At 37.9% G+C, this 14,291-nt stretch overlaps 1 protein-coding gene across 6 annotated transcripts in view; it reads left to right on the forward strand.

Annotated features, from left to right (window-relative positions):
* Window positions 1–14,291, forward strand: part of PDS5B (PDS5 cohesin associated factor B) — a 226,461-nt gene that overhangs the window by 39,187 nt on the left and 172,983 nt on the right. For all 6 annotated transcript variants that reach the window (XM_077159007.1, XM_077159008.1, XM_077159005.1 and 3 more), the window contains exon 2: window positions 10,460–10,586. In XM_077159007.1, coding sequence (XP_077015122.1) covers window positions 10,479–10,586 — 108 coding nt within the window. In that variant the 5' untranslated portion in view covers window positions 10,460–10,478. The remainder of the gene's footprint in view (window positions 1–10,459; window positions 10,587–14,291) is intronic.

Consider the following 14,291-nt stretch of genomic DNA (forward strand, 5'->3'; position numbering starts at 1 on the left):
ATGTGGGGACAGGAGGGGTGGGTGGGGGGTTGTGCAAGAGTGTGTGCTCGAAGGTTTATGTAATGTCTGAAGCATCTAATATTTCTCTCCTCAGAGTGGATGCTGTGCTGACTACTGCTGAGAGAAATGCCATTAATTCAATAAATGAGATATTATCGCTATGAATATAAAAATGATTACTTTTAAGAGATTTAGCAACACTGTGCAATTATTCTGTGCTGTTAATTTGAAACTGGTGCTGAGTAAGATATTCTATGACCTGGGCTCTTTATCTCTTTGAGCCAGTTGAGTGCTATTCCTTTCCCTCATTGATAGCATTGGTGGCCTTTAAAATGGAAGGCAGGAGAGGGGCGTAGGTTTAGCCATTTCTGAGTAAACATTAACAAAACCGTGAGCTCATAGAATGGGTGCACTTCCTAATAGAATTTCTTAAGACATTTAAAAATGGTCTATTACCAGAGCACGTATGGAGTGACCGTTTGGCACACTAAATAAAGTAATAAACACACTGAATAAAGATAAATTCAGACTGAATGATGGGCCAGTGGTAACAGTGTATATGGAAAAAAGCAACTTTTTGCTTGACTAGTTGGAAGTTATATAATCTTGGCTTTAAGGGGAGAATTTATTTATTTATCTATCTTAGAAAAAAACACCTGTGAGCTCTTTAGTTGTCCCTTGCCCCAAATAAGCCCAACCTACACTGTTTAATTGCTACCTGGTGGAGGGGTTGTCTTTATGGAGGGCACCATCTGCTGGCTTTAGAGAGTACCGGTTGTGGGGAAGCCTTTTTCTTCTGCAGGTTATCAGACTGTACAAAATCTTCATGTGTTTTCCTTCTAATTTCACCTGAAACCTGGAGTGCTAATTTCAGGAGGAAAAACACCTTGTAATAAAATGACCAACTAGGAAGTCTAATTGTTTGATTTGATTTCTTTGAATATAAACTTATTGTTACATTGCAGATTTTTAAGAAAAGTCATCACAAAAATGGCAATTATTTGTCTTTATTTCTTCCCAGATCAATGAAAAAAAAGAAAAAAAAAACAAGACTGCCATTGCTCTGACTTTTCAGTACAATCCATGCTTTATTTTTCGTCTCTTTTTAGTTTCCTCCTGAGAACATGTACATCTATCTGACAGTATCAGAGAAAGGAAAGATGATGTCATCGAGTTTTCTCACGGTGACTGAGAGTATGATTAAAAGAAATGACTGGAATTGATCTTTTGGATTGAGCGTATTGTTAAAAGGGATTTGTGGAGGATAGGACAATTGCTCCATGAGGACTCTGCTTTCAGAGCACCATCTTTTACTTCCATGTCTTCAGGTCTTGAAGAAGTTACTAACTGAAGTATTCACTTGTCTGGTTGAGATAAAGCCCATTTCTGTTGTGAAACAAAGAAAATAAATTACTCGTTCATGTTTCCTTTAGTACACAACCATTTAATTTGAACTTATTCAAAGGTTGCCTTAGTAGTTTAATGTTAGAATATTTTATGTTTTACTTACTGCTTATTCTGGATATGCAAATTAAATATTGTAACAGCATAGATAGGATAATTTTTAAAATGAATCAACTCTTTCTGAAACTATTTGTTTCAGATTACTCTTTGAAAGTAGGGAAACTGGATTACTGTAGGGAAACTCTAAATTATCATGGTTTTACTTTAAATTGCTGGTAAATTTAAGGTTAGTATTTTTAAAAGGAAAATAAATTGATAAATCGGTATGTAGTTATATAGTATAAATAGTATATAAAATGGGCTCTGAAACAAGTCAGTTTTATATAAATTATTTTTTAAGTACAGTTATTTTCTCATTTTAGATTCCTCTGCCCAACCTGCCAGATGAATTATGTCAGGTCATTGCTGTGATTCGGTGTGTGTGTAACCCAGAAGGAGGAGCCATGTATCATTCCTACTGATTTCTGATAAAAATGGAAGATCTTGCTTCTTTCCTTAACCCCTCCTTTCTTCTTCCACCTGTTCCCTCACTGTTTCCCCCTCTGAGATGAAGAGGGTAAACTATCCGCCCCCCTGTTCCTCCTACCATATAATTTGGTATCCATTCCTGTCATTTCTGGAAACTTCTTTCTTGAAGCTCATTTTAAGTTCCTCTGCTCTATCTTAAGAGTGAATAATTGAGATTTCCCAAGGTTGAGAGGAGTTTTCTTGAAGCTCACTTTATCAAGTCCAAGAAAGTATTTGCTGAGGTTATCATGTGTTTTCACTGAAGTAATTTTCACTATTAACTACCCCTCTATCTTCAGAATTCCCCCCCCCCCCCCCCTTAGGTTTCTGTAATGCTTAATTCTTCTCTTTTTTCTACCTTTCTTGACTTTCCTCTCTGATTATTTCCTCACATCAATATTGGAATTTTCTCAAGTTTCAGTTTCTCAGCTCACCTTACACATTTCTTTTATTGATTTTTAAACCCATAAAGCTTCATCTACAGATGGTCCTAGGGTATTTTCTGGTCTCGAATTTTCTCTAGAACTTCAGACTGATGTCTCCAGTTGCCTTGTAGACCAAACTTAGGTTTTCTTCAAACTTCTCTTTCTGGTTTCCCCCATGTCTGTTAAGATGACAGCAGGGATTTTGTACATTATGTTTATTATTGCACAGGATTTTGTGCTAGCGTTTATTAGCACAGGGTATATAGCACCACATACATTCTCAGAAACAAAGGCTTTGAATCTTTGTGATCCTCTTCACCTTCTCTATTATAAGCTTTCATAACTCTTTGAGTCAGTTCTCTTGCTTTCCAGCCATTGCCTGCAGGCAGCTCCTCAGCACTCGGCTTACCTGGAATTTGTAGCAGTCTAACTGCTTTTACTGTAGTAAGATTGCTAGCTAAATTGTGACTGTGTTGGTCCTCTAGTCTGTACTACCTGTTGTAGCCACAGTTTTTTGAGTAGTTTTGGTTATTTATTCAGGAAGTATTTCCTTAGCACCTGCAGTGTGTTAGGCTCTGATAGATGCTGGCATAAAATGGTTTACCCTCTTCATCTTGAAAAGCTTACAGTCTCATGGAAGAGAGACATATGATAAGAAGTACAGTACAGTGTGATAAGTTTTAATTGTGGTCGGTTCAAAGTTGACTACATCTGTCTGCTGTGTTAAATGTAGACTTGAGTTGAGACTTTGCAGTCCACAGAGTTTGTTTTGTAGAGAGGACCAGTATATATCCTACTCCTAGGAACAACCTGTGAATATTCACAGAGGTATTTCAAACCTCTGCTTACAAAACACAGTGCGAACTAAGAAACCTGCCCCTTTCTTGACTTTTAGCTCTCTTTTCTGCCTCCCACTTTTTCCTTAAGTCACACTTCTAGACCAATAACAAATTTTGAACCTTTCTCTGTGAGTTATATTCAAATTGTTCTTCTGTCCTTTTGTACCACATATTACTACCACTTCAACCCCAGCCATTTATAGAAGTGGTTGTTTGTTATTTCTTTTAGAATAATTTCAGAGTCTGCTTAACTAATTTGGACATTTTAATGGCCTTAGAACTGTAAATTTGCAGGCAGTAGATTTTGAAATCCATCTCATTTTGCCTTCTCGTCACTGCTGAAATTTTTTTTTTAATATTTTTATTGTAAAAACTTAACATACAGACATTCCATACATGGTATACAATCATTGGTTCACAATATCATCACATGATTGTGTTTTCATCACCATTATTTTGAACATTTGCATCACTCCAGCAAAAGAAATAAAAAAGAAAAAAGAAACCTCATACAAACCACATCCCTTACTCCTCTCTCTCATTGACCACTAGTATTTCAATCCACTCAATTTATTTTAACCTTTGTTCCCCCTATTATTCGTAAATTTTTTAATCCATATTTTCTACTCATCTGTCCATACCCTAGATAAAAGGAGCATCAGACACAAGGTTTTCACAGTCAGACTGTCACATTGCAAAAGCTGTATCATTATACAGTCATCTTCAAGAAACATGGCTACTGGAACACAGATCTACAGTTTCAGGTACTTCCTTCCAGCCACTCCAAAACACCATAAACTAAGAAGGGATATCTATATAATGCATAAGAATAACCTCCAAGATAGCCTCTCAATTCCGTTTGAAATCTCTCAGCCACTGACACTTTATTTTTTTATTTTCTTTGTTTTTGGGTGCATGGTCCGGGAATCAAACCTGGGTCTCCCGCATGAAAGGCGAGCATTCTACCATGGCACTTTATTTTGTGTCATTTCTCTCTTCCCCCTTTTGGTCGAGAAGGTTTTCTCAATGCCTTGATGCCGGGTCGCTTCTTATCCTGGGATTTCTGTCCCATGTTGCCAGGGAGATTTACACCCCTGAGAGTCACGTCCCATGTAGAGGGGTAGGGCAGTGAGTTCACCTGCCGTGTTGACTTAGAGGGAGAGAGAACACATCTGACTGCTGAAGTGTTTTGCAAGTCATAGGCCCTGAATAAATTTCTAACGATTTGGATGAGTATATTCCTTAAAGGTGCCCTCCCTGCATTCTTGTTGTGTCTCTGCTGTTATGGATGATGAATCATTTTTGTTTCTCTTAAAGCAGAGGAAAAAGATTTCCATGCCAGGTTCTGTGGAAAAGTGGGGATCCTGCCACATTTACCTGCCTTCCCCTGGAATGATGTGTACGCTGACTCTCTTACTCTTTGGTTGAAGGAAAACAGCTATGAATTTGGTTTTTGCTGGCTAATTAATGCTTCAGGTGTCCTGTGTAATCCACCTTTTCTTAACCTGAGGTTATGAAGTATTCTTTTATATCATATTCTAAAAGCATTTACATTTTGATTTTACATTTAGGTCATTAATCTACCTGAAATTTTGTATATGGTGTTAGGTATGGGTACAATGTCAGTTCTTTTACATACAGATGTGCATGTATCTCAAAACTATTTATTGTGTTATCTGGACTTTCTTTACTGATCTTCCCTGCCACTGTTTTCATAATTTGAGTTTCTTGTTTGTGTGGATGTGTTTCCAGGTTGTTATGTACTATTGGTCTGTTTGTGATTTCCTATGTCAATAACACACTGTCTGAATTACTTTAGCTTTATAATTGATTTTTATGTCTGGTAGAACAAGACCTTTCATGGCCTTTCTCTTCTTTAAGTATCTTGGCTATTGTGTTAGTCAGGGTTCTCTAGGGAAACGGAACCAACAGGAGATCCCTGTAAATATGAGATTTTGTAAAGTTGTCTCATGCGCCTGGGATGCAGAAGACCAAATTATGTAGGTCAAGTTGCAGGCTGACAACTCTGATGAAGGCCTTAATGAAGCCCCCAGGAGAGGCTGGCTGGTCCTGATTTCTTCTTTAAATCCTTCAGGTGATTAGAGTAAATGTCACTAATTGTGGAAAGCACTCCCCTTGGCCAACTGCAGATGTAATCAGCCATGGTTGCAATCCATATGCTGATGATTTAATAAACCAGCCCCCTGAAATATCCTTGCAGTAATGGCTAGACCAGTGCTTGCTTGACCAGACAGCTGGGCACCATCACTTGGCTGGGTTGACACATGAGCCCAAACTATAACAGTCCACCCGTTGTCAATTTGGCAGCTATGCACATCACCTTAAACCATATGTGGTAGTTAGGTTCAGTTGTCAACTTGGCCAGGTGAAGCCACCTAGTTCTGTTGCCGTGGACATGAGCCGATGGTATGTGAACCTCATCTGTTGCTGATTTACATTTGCAGTCGGCTAGGAGGCGTGCCTGCTGCAGTGAATGACGTTTGACTTAATTGGCTGGTGCTTAAATGAGAGAACGCAATGTAGCACAGCCTAGCAGCTCGGCATTCCTCGTCTCAGCACTTGCAGCTCAGCCCAGGCCTTTGGAGATGCAGAAAGAAATCACCTGGGGAAAGTTGTTGGAACCCAGAGGCCTGGAGAGAAGGCCAGCAGAGATCACCCTGTGCCTTCCCACGTAAGAAAGAACCTCAGTGGAAAGTTAGCTGCCTTTCCTCTGAAGAATTAACAGAATAAATCCCCTATTATTAAAAGCAAATTCGTCTCTGGTGTGTTGCATTCCGGCAGCTAGCAAACTAGAACACCATACTTAATCTCTAAATAGAACACAATAACAGACATTTTTTGCCTAACAATATTCAACTGTCCTGTGTGCAACTGGAAATGCACTAAATCTCTTCAGAATAGGGTGCAAGTCCTTGGGCACTTAATTTCTTAAACTTGATACTCTATGACTTAAATAATAGGATATGAACAGTGCAGCTTACGTCATATGATAAGGGGAAATGATAGAGAAGAAAAAAGTATTTGCTTAATGTGCAAATACAAACGTACTTCATAACAAAACAAGGAGGAAATATTCATGCCATCATAGTCTTTGTTTACGTAACTGGTCATGTGGTTGTAGTTTATACTTATCACTGCCTTCTTCCACTACCCATCCCATGCTCCCTTTACCCTCAGCAAGCACTTCAGCTGGCCATAGTTCTTTACCTGGTGGAATGACTCAGACCTTCATTCATGAAGTTTATGGGCATTTGGCTAGTCCTTCCTGGATTTGGATTGTTGTACCTTTCCATTGACTTTAATTACAGGGCATGGTAGTACAAAGAGGTGCGCTAGAGGTCCTCCTGTATTCCAGGAAAATGCCGCTTTGCCACCATTATGTAGTTGCAGTTCTGTTTCCCTTGATAATCAGGATCAGTCAGTCTCCCCAGCCAATACAGTAATCCCCTTCCTTACCTGTTGATTTAGAGGCGTGAAAAGCCCAAAGTAACCAGGTGGCAGTCTTAATTTTCAGTTCAGTGGAATCTTTGTTGTGTCTCCTGGTAGGTTGGAGACACAACAAGAGATTGAAATTATTTCTTTCTCTGTTATTTGGTAGAACTCATTGGTAAAGCCATCTGGTCTTGGAGACTTCTTCCTTGTGGAAATATATATTGATTGTTCCTTGTTTTGGTTTGCTAAAGCTGCTGTAATGCAATATACCAGAACTGGATTGACTTTACAATGGTGATTTATTAGCTTACAAATTTACAGTCCTAAGGCCTTGAAAATGTCCAAATTAAGGCATCAACAGGACAGTACTTTCTCTGAAGAAAGAAAGGTCCCAGGCATCTCGGACTCCTTGGTTACATGGGAAGGCACATGGCTAACATCTCCTGGTCCTTCTTTTCCAAGTTTTGTTGCTTTCAGCTTCTGACTTCAGTGGCTTCCTTTCTCAGCTCCTCTGGGGTCTTTCAACTCCTCTGGGCGTTTTCTGTTTTTTATCCTCTCATAAAGGACTCCAGTGAAAGGAGTAAGACCCACCTTGGATGGGCTAGGTCACATTGCAGTTGAAAGAAGGTCCCACCCACAATAGGTCTTCATCCACAGAAATGGGTTTAATGAACATGGCCTTTTCTGGGGTATGTAACAGATCATTCTACTACGTTTCCTTAATTACTGTTTTTCCTTTGAGGTTTGTAACAGCTCATTCTACCCCGTTTCCTTAATTGCTATTTTCCTTATTTCTTGAATCAGTATTGGTAAGATATGTATTTTCTCCATCTTGCCTAAATTCTCAAATGTAATGGCATAAACTTTGTAAGTTTGGCTTATGATGTTTTACTTTGTTGATCCAATACTTGCTTTCTTTTATCGTTATTAAGAAGTGCTTTTAAATTTTTAAATATTTGGAGATTTTCTTATCTTTAAACTTTTTGTTGAAGTATAACAGATATTTAGAAAAGTACACACATTTTAAGTATCCAGCTCTCTGACTCTATCCTAAATGAAAACATCTGTGTAACCAGCACCCAGATTAAGAAATACATTACATTCCTCTCACCCCTTTCAGTTACATTCTTCTCATAACAATGTTTACTATCCTGACTTTTTGACATTATAGAATAGGTTTCCCTGTGTCTGAAGTCACAAATGTAATCATACACTGTAGTATTTTGTGTCTGGCTTCTTACAGTCACCTCTGTTTGTAATTTTAACCCATATTATCGTGTGAAGCAGTAGAGGGAAGTATTTGATTCTGTTATGATTCTATTCATCCTACTGTTAATGGACAGTGGTATTGTTTTCTGGTTTTAGCTGTTGTCCTAATTTCACAGGATGCTTTGACAAATACTATGCAGTGGGTTGGCTTAAACAATGAAAATTTATTGGTTCACAGTTTTGAGGCTAAGAGCAATTCCAACTCCGGGGGTCAGTGAGGTGATGATGCTTTTTCTCTAAGGTCTGTAACATTCTGGTGTCGGCTTGCCAGCAGTCCTTGGGGTTCCTTGGCTTCTGTCTCCGCCTTGTAAAACATAATGAGGTCTTCTTTCTCTTCTGGTTCCGTTGACTTTGCCTTCTGGGTCCTCCCAAGGCTAACTCTGACTCTGGTTTCTGGTTTCTTTCTCTTCCTAGGGCCTTCAGTAATCCCAGTTAAGACCCAACCTCATTCAGTTGGGCCACACATTAATTTAAAATGACATCTTAAGGAGATGCTACTTCTTACATCAGTTCACAGACTTAGGAATGTGGGTTAAGATTAAGAATCAGTCTAAATTGCGGTACATAATTCAGTCTGTCACATCTCCTATGAATATTAATCCTTTGAATGTCCATATGTGTGTCTGTTGGAGAACACGAGTGTGTTTCTGTTAAAGGAATGGGTTCCTGGGGTCTACTTATCTTTTTATTATTGATGTTAGCTTTCTTTTATTTAGTGTTTACACGATATATTTTTCCATTCTTTTACTTTCAGCATTTCATATCTGTATGTTTTCATATGTCTAACAGGCTCTCAAAATTGAATTTAAAAATCTTGGTACTTTAACCTGCTCATGCATGTTCATGCATGTATGGTAATATATACTGTATATATGTATTATATAGCATGTAGCGTGTGCCGAACAATGTTCTCAGTGCTTTGTATACTAACCTATTATACTTCTCAATTTTTGTTTGGCTAAAATGTCCTCATTATACCCTATTCTTGAAAATTATACTCCTTGGCTATAAACTTCAGGTTTGCAGTGATATTCTTTCTGCACATTGAAGATGAAATTTTGTTGTCTTCTGGCTTACATTGTTGCTGTTGAAAAGTCACCTATTACTTTAAATGCTGTTCCTTTCAAGGCTGTATATTTGATTTAAGATTTTTTTGGAATAACAATAACAGTAATTTTAAATTTAATCCTGTTTGACTTCTGAAATTTGTGATTTGGTATTTTATGATAATCTCAGATGTTGACCTCTGCATCATGACTCTCTTTCCAGTACTTTAATTAATCATAGTTAGATCTTTCTAACTTTTATTCTGTATCTTTCATTTTTATTTCTCTCTATGTTATGCCCTCGGTAATTTCTTCTGACCTGTCTTTCAGTCCACTAATTCTATCTTAACTTTTCTTAAATTGCCAATAAGTGCATCCATTGAGTTTTTAATTGCAGTTATTGTATTTTTTCATTTTTAGAAGTTAAACATATCTAGATCTTTAGTTTGTGCTTATAATTTTTTATTCCGTGCAGGTATTTTCAGACTTACCTTTTATTTCTTTAATATTAAAAATATAGTGGTTTTACTGTGATAATTACTGAACTTTCTGGGTCTATTCTTGGTGTCTGGTATTTCTGCTGGTTCTTGCTCGTAGTGCTTTGTTTCCTTAGTGCTTTATTTTTATTGGGTATCGTTTATTGTCCTTGAAACAACAAATATGAGGTTTCTTTGAGGCTTATGATGAAGGTTCCCTCTCCTAGGCAGGACTTGAATTTACTTCTTTAGACACTCAGGGGCACCTTTGGCCAGGGGTCATGAAGTTCATGGCTTGAGTTTCTCCAGAGGTCTTAGGTCTAAGCAAATTTGTAGGCCCATGGCCAGAACTGATCAGTTGTTCTCCCTTGTTTCCTTTGTTACCTTTCTCTGTTGAGTGTCAAGGTAGCCTCCCTCTGCTGTCCCTGGGGCTGGTGGGTGGGCAGATGTACATTTCTGGTTGACCCTTTTTGTGGGTGCCTTTTTTACAGGTATGTGTGTGTGTGTGGTGTGGTAGTGTTCCATGTTAATGTAGGGAGGGTCTCTTATTTGACAGGTTTGGACTTGTTTCTCTCCTTGCCCAGTGAAACCACCAGGACTAATCATAGGTGTGACAGGACTGGCAAATGCCCTTGGGATGCTCTAGTGCTTTAGTCCTCTGGGTTCCTGCTTTTACTTAGATTTAGGTCTGAACGGTTTGTGATGCTTTTTTTAAAAAATGCCTTTTTGGGTATTCTAGCAATTGTAATTTTTTTTTTAAGTTGGGGAGTTAGCACAAATAATCTAGTTTGCCACCAATGGAAATAAAAATACCAGTGTTTCTTTGGTAACTGCTCAATAGGGTGGTTTCCTCTAATTAAATAAGTGAATTGTAAATTAGGAGGTAGTTTTAAATTATTTTGGGGGAGCAAGGTACTTTTATGTTTATTATCAATATGATTTTCCTTTATTTTCTGATTTGTATGTATTTATTGTTTTAGGTGTAAAAATATTTCCATCATGGCTCATTCAAAGACAAGGACTAATGATGGAAAGATTACTTATCCTCCTGGTGTCAAGGAAATCTCAGATAAGATATCTAAAGAGGAGATGGTGAGACGGTTAAAGGTAAGTAAAACTGGATTACAGTTCTTGGACACCTGTTTAGAATTGTGGTGCCCTGTGAAAATCATTTCTGGCTGTATCTTTTTAGGATAACTTAATTAGAAAAGCAAAGGGCAGAAAAAATATCCCAGGGAGTAGAGTAGATGAGGAACAGGTTTGGTCAATGGAAGAGAAAGTAGAAAGTTATGAAGTTTAGATTTTCCTAGGGCCTTCCATACTTGGTATAAAGAACAGCAAATCCACAATACTCTTATATTTCTTTATGTCTGTAGAAAGTTGCCTCTCTCTGTATCTCAATTATTTTATTAAGAACAACTATTTTATTCTAAAAGGAAGTTTTAAGTCTTTATACTGAGTACTCAGGCTATGTTTTACTTTTGTGTAAGTTATTTTGAGACTAGGTCAAATAATATACTTTTAGTTTCTCCCTCTGACTCTGACGTTCAACACTGAGTCCAGATTGATGGGCAGTTCCCATGGATGAAGCCATCACTGTGTGGTTGGTGGCTCTTTATCTATTTTGTTTCACCTTTTTCTTTGGGGCACTGATGTTCCCTGTAATTGTTGAAATGAAAGGAGTATATGGGCCAGGGAGAATTTTAAGCTGTAATTAATCAACTGGTTTGGATGGTCTTTATTTTTGAGCTTTTTTTTTTTTTTTTTCCTTCTAGGCTGTATCTACCTAGATACATACGTTGCTTGATAATGTATTGTTATTCAGCTGGATTTCAAGATTGAAAAGCTTTTAATTAATCATTGAAGGTCCAAGAACTTTAAAACAAAGTATTATTTTATAGCCACTGTCCTATGATGTATTTTTGTAAGAAAAGGCCCCCATATTAGCTAGGGTTCTCTAGAGAAACAGAATCAGCAGAAGATATCTGTAAATATAAGATTTATAAAAGGGTCTCGCGTAACCATGGGGATGTAAGAGTCCAAGGTCTGTAGGACAGGCCACAAACTGGCGGCTCCAATGAAGGTCCTCCACGAACTCTCAGGAGAGACTGGCTGGCTGAAGCAGGAAGAGTGATTGTCTCTTCTGAATCGTCCTTAAAAGTCTTCAGTGATTAGGTTAAGTGTCATTCATTACGGAAGACACTCCCCTTAGTGATTGCAAATGCGGTGGATACAGCCAACATGATTGTGATTTAAGTCCATGAAATGTCCTCATAGCAACAGACAGGACAGCACTTGCCTGATCAGACAACTTGGCACCACCACCTGGCCAAGTTGACACATGAACCTGACCATGACAGCCCCTAATTCAATATTATAAACTTCACTTAAAGTTTTAGTATTGTTCATTTATGCATAAAGTATTAGACTGTCAGATATCAAATATTTATTGTTCAAAATAAAAGACATATGAGCATATTAAATTTGGCAGTAGGTGGCTATTTTATCTAGTTGGGAGCTTGTGTTTTATTTTATTAAAAATAGTCAAGCTACAAACCTCTTCTGTACATGACATTTTTCATTTTCTATGTGTTTGTATTCCCTCGATCTAATGAATATTTAGAGAAACTAGTATGTTAATTTCTTAAGATTGTTTGTATTTCAGGAATGATAGGTAAACATCCCTATTGTTTGCTGAGAAGCTGATCTTGAAAGCAGCTGGAGCCTACAGTTATTAGTGTTTAGTGTCTGTTCTAGTTTGCTAACTGCCAGAATGCAATATACCAGAAATGGAATGGCCTTTAACAAGGAGAATTTAATGAGTTGCTAGTTTACAGTTCTAAGGCCGAGAAAATGTCCCAATTAAAATAAGTCTATAGAAATGTCCAATCAAAGGCATCCAGGGAAAGATACCTTGGTTCAAGAAGGCCGATAAAGTTCAGGGTTTCTCTCTCATCTGGAAAGGCACATGGTGAACACAGTCACAGTTTCTCTCTTGGTTGGAAGGGCACATGGCAAGCAAGGCATCATCTGCTCCTTTCTCTTCTGGCTTCCTATTTCATGAAGCTCCTCGGGAGGTGTTTTCCTTCTTCTTCTCCAATGGTCGCTGGCTGGTGGATTCTCTGCTTCGTAGTGTTGCTCTCTCTGAATCTCTTATTCTCCAAAATGTTTCCTCTTTATAGGACTCCAATAAACCAATCAAGATCCACCCAAATGGGTGGAGACGTGTCATCCCCTAATCCGGTTTAACCACTCTTGACTAAATCCCATCATCCAGGGAGATGATCTGATTACAGTTTCAAAAATACAGTATTGAATAGAGATTATTCTACCTTTATGAAATGATATTTTGATTAAAACATCGCTTTTCTAGGGGGCATTACTTCCTTTCAAACCAGCACAGTGTCATTTACAAATGTTGTTCTCTCCAGATCTTTAATGTAGAGGACTTATATATGAATTATCAATAAATTTTGAGTTGTGGGCTGTTGTGAGGAATTCAGTGTCATCATCTGGCCCTTGAGTGAACTTTGCTGTTTGTCTTGGGGGACTGACTTCTGTGGCTGCTGGGCTCACCTTGAGTGTCTGTAGTGTGCTGTTTGTAGACATTTATGCCTGTCAGTATTCTGTTGGTATATTTCTTAGTTTATTTTCCTAATTTACACTTCCCATTGGTTTTACCATCCCCCTTCTTAGGAAATATGAAAAAGATTTTAGGTGGAACTTTGTATATGCGAATACATATGCAAGTTTTATAAATTATAACAATTTTTAATATGTAAGGTGATATTATTGTGTAACTTCTAGTTTTTCTTATAGCATTTTATTCTCTTTTGTGAAGAGATTCTAGAGAAAGAAATAGGTCCTTACAACCTAGCCCTTCTTTTCTTTTTCTCTTTTCATGATGCGTACACCAGGGCCATCATAGCATACATTTTCAAAGTAATATCATTTAAAAGTTAGCAGAATAGTCCTGAATATTGTGCCCTTAAACTAACCATTGTGGTAGATAGGAAGGATTGGTTTGTGGGTTCTGGCATCTGAAATAATAGAATGGAGGAGCTTCTCTGTGAGGAAGTGTTCTCCAGGGCTGCCTTGAGAATTCATTTGGAAATTGGACAATTCGTGACTCAGATATCTGGCTCTTCAGCAGAGTGGAAACGCTTACCTGTGTCTGAAGGACCAGGGCACAGGCTTTTGTGCTGGTTGCCAGCCCTCCTTGTGGCCCACCACTTGCAGCACCACCTCATGGACGCCATGTGGTGCCCTTTCACTGGAGGTGTAGTTGAATGCCGGCTCCTGTTGAGTCAGGTGATTTTGTTAAGTCCCATTTGTTAATATTGTTCAGGTGGAGGTCATCATTGTGACTACTAAAGCTGAAATTAGAGAAAACCAGTTATAGCATCTAAGCTGTACCATTTTTTTGTTTACACCCCATTTTACTGTAAATATTTTTTAATGTATTTTTATTGACAAAACAACATACAGACACAAACATTCTTAACATACAGACGTTCCATACATGGTGTACAATCAGTGGCTCACAATATCATCACATAGTAGTATATTCATCACCATGATCATTTTTTGGAACATTTATATCGCCCCAGAAAAAGAAATAAAAAGAAAAAAAAAACAAAAAAAACATACATACCATACCCCTTACCCCTCCCTCTCACTGACCACTAGCGTTTCCATGAGCTGTATACCTGAAACTGTAGCGCTGTTCTCCTGTAGCCTTGTTTCTTGAAGATGATTGTATAAAGATATAATGCTTACAGTGTGACTGTGTGATTATGAAAACCTTGTGTA

Source organism: Tamandua tetradactyla, chromosome 4 (assembly GCF_023851605.1).
Source record: "Tamandua tetradactyla isolate mTamTet1 chromosome 4, mTamTet1.pri, whole genome shotgun sequence".
Classification (NCBI taxonomy): Eukaryota; Metazoa; Chordata; class Mammalia; order Pilosa; family Myrmecophagidae; genus Tamandua; species Tamandua tetradactyla.